Source organism: Cyprinodon variegatus, unplaced genomic scaffold, assembly GCF_000732505.1.
Source record: "Cyprinodon variegatus isolate N-32 unplaced genomic scaffold, C_variegatus-1.0 Scaffold780, whole genome shotgun sequence".
Classification (NCBI taxonomy): Eukaryota; Metazoa; Chordata; class Actinopteri; order Cyprinodontiformes; family Cyprinodontidae; genus Cyprinodon; species Cyprinodon variegatus.
In genome coordinates this window covers 275,025-279,358 of record NW_015151233.1, presented here as the reverse complement: position 1 = coordinate 279,358, position 4,334 = coordinate 275,025, and the positions used below count along the sequence as shown (strand labels likewise).

The 4,334-nt window shown below is 38.2% G+C and overlaps 1 protein-coding gene across 1 annotated transcript in view; it reads right to left on the bottom strand.

Moving 5' to 3' along the window:
- Window positions 1-4,071, bottom strand: part of LOC107098470 (zinc finger protein 763-like) — a 10,601-nt gene extending 6,530 nt beyond the window's left edge. The window contains exons 1-2 of the mRNA XM_015396185.1: window positions 3,455-4,071; window positions 1,942-2,063 (exon numbers count right to left, since the gene is read on the bottom strand). Of these exons, the coding sequence (XP_015251671.1) occupies window positions 1,942-2,063; window positions 3,455-3,719 (387 nt within the window). The 5' untranslated portion in view covers window positions 3,720-4,071. The remainder of the gene's footprint in view (window positions 1-1,941; window positions 2,064-3,454) is intronic.
- Window positions 4,072-4,334: the final 263 nt, after the last annotated feature.

The window sequence follows — 4,334 nt, the reverse complement described above, 5'->3', positions numbered from 1 at the left end:
ATGTTTAACACTGTAAAGAGAGAAAGGATTTTATTCTGAAGATCTTCATATTAGACAGTTAGCCAGATTTTATTCCAACATTTCTGTACCAAACAAAGCCGCTTTCTTCAAAAGTTAGAATGGAGCTGTTATGTCATACAATGATGGACAAGTTTTGGAGGACGATCTGCCAATAACCACAATAAAAGGTTGCTATACGCATTAAATTACATTTGCAAGCTTGTTAGTTTTCCTTGTGTCTCCTCCTCATTTTATAATAGAGACACAAAGACAGAGGTTGACGCCACAGCTGCAGGGTGGAAGCACTTCTCAAGCTGAATGATCGGGATGTATGTCACATTTGTTATCAACCAGAAGTGATTAAACTTAGCAATACAAACAAACTTGCCTCTACTCCTACTATATAACACTGTCCTGCAGGTTTGGAGTTTTCCCAGCTGCAATAGCAGAGGTAATAACTTCTGCTGTGAAAAAAACAATACAACCAAAGGGTTCATCTCGGTCTTACTATGGATCCATGGAGTGTTCAATTAAAAAAAAACAAAAGAGAAAAAGGGCAGCACTCAATGGAACACACTCCCAGATATTGTACTTCACTTGCCCTTTAAAAGCCGGCAATTCAAAAAATGTTGCAATCAGTTGACACCCAACGTCTGCTCTCGTTTTAATGGAGCGCTTAGTTAAGTTAGTTTGCACTTGTTTATAACACTGGTTGTTTTGCTTGTTATGACGTAAATTGAGACATTATAATTACTTTCATTTATTGTTTCAGCTGTCTGTGTTTTATTTATTGTTTTTAGTTGTTTTTGTTTTACTTAAGATATTTAAAATGATTCCAGTTCCAGAATTAAATATTCTTCAGAAATGAAAGTGTATTTTTTTCTGATGGGTTGTAACAACATCAATAATATATTTTATCTGCAATAATTTCTGGGACACTTTACTGTTTATTTATTGCAAAGTGTGTTACCATGACAGATCTACTACAGTGCTGGATCATCTTCTTTTTAAAGAATTTATCTACTTTCTTTTAGAAGTAGAGCCAGTTCATTCCCTCTAGAACCAGAACCAAGAGACTAATTCTTGTCCAGCGATAATATGCATTCTTAGCGATCCAACCAGGTAGAGCCAGAATTAAAAACAAGTTTGTATGCATTAAGAAGTTTTAAATCTCACCACCGTCTGTGTTTGGTTGGCGGTCTGAATATAACCTAAATTTCTCTTGATGTTTGGTTTATTTTTATGTTGATCCGACCTGTTTAACAAACACAGTAAACTGATCCATGTAAGCATAAAACCTCAATTATTTTGTAATATTAGGGCAGTTTTACAAAGCACTGAACGTATAGACATTTTCATTTTTTCTGTCTTGTTTTAATTTTTCGTTGCTTAAAGGTTTAGTGGAGGATGTTCTTTTTCCAGGTGGATCATCAAAATAAGTGGTCCTCATAATTGTCAATCATACTTGTGATATACTTACTTGAGGCTGTCCTGAGTCTGACAAAGTGAATTTATTGCAAATCTTCTTTTGGAAAGTAAGCTTGTCTGAGCGATGCAAACAGCAACTTTTAAACAAAGCGTGCATGAGGAGAAATGGGTTCTTGCATGCTCTTGCACACGTTTAATAAGCGGTCCCTCTCGGGAGCGGATATAGGGTGGTGCAGAGGTAAGGGGGGTGGGTCTTTTCAAACATTTGCAAAAATCATCCACTATACCTTTAATCTGGACTTTATCTACACGCTTCAAACCTAATTTCCAGATTGAAAAATAATAAAAACTCTTATTATGGACTCCCCATCTGCACCTCAAACTCCAACATTTTCCTAATTTCTACGATATGCCCCCTTAATGCCCAAATTTATAGCTTGAAAATGGTAAAAACTTGGCAGAAACAAAAACAACAATGTTCATTTTGAAAAAAATTAAATAAAAATAACCCACCTGGACACCCCTGTCAGTCACTTGCGTTTCCTCGTCGCCGTTTTCACTGGATCCTTCTCCAGCAGTGTCCTGGTAAACCTGCTGTTCTTCTTGTGACACACATTCCTGTTTCAGGCTTTTGTCTGAGGGGTAAATAGAAAAGATACATCTCACTATATGCACAAAGGATCAAACAGCTTCGAGGCTGGTTGTCTAATTAAAAGTTATTTTAACAGTTTAAAATCAAGTATTAATCTTAGTCTTTTGCATATCTTTGATTTGGGCTTGCATTCCCACATGAGGCTTACTGAAAACACAGAGCTACAGACACAGTGCTACCACATGGTAACATCTGAGCTATAACCCCTCTATGAGCCAAAATTACGCTAATAATATCTGAACAATCAGTTTTGCATAGCTTTTTGAAAATGCAAGTTCAGCTTTCTCAGGCAGGGTTTTTTTTTATAGGCAGCACAAGTACAGGTGAAAAAGTGTCAGTCTGGGTGTTGTGAATGCCTTTGCAACCTAAAATTCTACCTCATCTACATCCAAAGCCAAACTCATACCAAAACAGCATCACAAGCTATTTAATAAGAGCTTATGTTTTAAAGATTAATACTAACAGAAATAAGAAAAAAGTTGAATGCGTTACATTATTAAATGAAATCCGTTTATTTACATAGCAATGCTTCCTGAAACGCCATATAAAGGCACTTTGTGGACATAATTCTATGAAAGCATACAAACAGACTGGTTTAAAGGTTTCTATCCAAGGAGACCTGTAGGTTGCATCAAGTCATTGACTTGCAGAATTCGCTCTTCCTGGATGAGCGTAGAGCTACAGTAGAGGTTTTCTTGCAAGTGTGGTTGACTTTGCAGCAATTCCTCATACCGAGAATGTATTCAGAAACAGTGGGAAGAAAAAAACTTAACAGGAGGAAACCTCCAACAGAACCAGGCTTAGTGTGAATATATGAGATGGAAGGTGATGGAAAAGGCTGTTGTCCTAATCTGAGGCCAGGGTTTCTCTCATGGAGATTGCTGATGAAGATTCTCAGTCATCCAGGTCATAGACACTCCAAAAAAAAAGGTTACAAAACAATCCACTGGACCTTTTTTTTTCCAAGTTTGAAGATGCTTCGCTCCCATCCAGGAAGCTTTTTAATTTAAAAGTCAAAGCCTTGTTTTGGCTTAGACTTTTATCGCTCCATTGTAGGTTTTTGAAAACTGCACTCTGAGTCTACCTCCTCTGTTTAAGGTTGGTTATTCTTAACATAGATAGCTTCCTTTACGCCCCTCTCAAACCATCTGTCTTCGTAGGTTTCACAAATCCGACATCTGATTTTAATTCTTCTACAAGTAGTTTAGAATAATCTAGTCCAGGTTTGATATGTGTAGGTGTTGTAGTATTTTAATTAGAATGGATTAAGGATGCTGAAGGTAGGAGGAAATGAAGTGGAATCGCCCTTTACCTATTTCTCCTATCAGAAGCCAGTTAGCACTAAATGAATAGCAGATGGAGGACACCACCCACCTGTCACTGTGGATGGGAGCCCTCCGGTTAGCCTCGCTCTCCCGCAGTCCACGCATATCTCCTTCCCGCTGTCTTGCCTGTCTTTTCGGCGGCACTCTGCAGACCTCAGCCTCTTCTCCAAGGAATCCACCTGCTCCCTGCACCGCAGAACTTCCTCAATAAAGCTTTCCTCCACCAGCCGGGTGATCTCGTAGATGGCGGCCTTAAACACTGTCTCCATCACCCCGGAAAGCTGGGACTGGAAGGACTGGATGGTCTCCGCCATCGCTCATCAAAAGGCTGATCGACTTAAACTTTGAGGCTCACTGGCTAATGCTGCCGGTGTATATAGTAAAAAAAAAGTGTTTTATATGTATAGCTAAACGAATAGTCAGGATATATTTTAAGCCTCCGTTAGCCACTTAGCTTTCCCCACTAACTTTAGTTACCACACAACCATCTTCTTAAATATTGATCGCCCTACCCATTTATATCGCCTCCGTTTAAACAATAACATTGATAAACATGTCCCCTTCCAACTAAACTAGATTAACAGTAGTAAGAAAGTATTCATAACCGCAAAGTCTGAGTTTTTCTGAAGGCTTTAGGATTCGGCTTTCCAGCATTGAGACTTCCTGTCTGAAAATACGGATGCGGAAATAGGACAATCTCTGACACAAATTGGCGGAAGAAAAAATAAACGTTTGCCTTTGCGCCCCCTGGTGGTTTTGCACGAATTAAACGTTTCCAATTTCCCATCGTTTCATTAGAAATTACTGCAGCGTTTATTCATTTGGACATTTATGTGATCTTATTTATTTTTTTGTAAACACAGGGACATGGCGTTGGAAGTATTTCATGCCAAAATATATATATATATATATATATATATATATATATA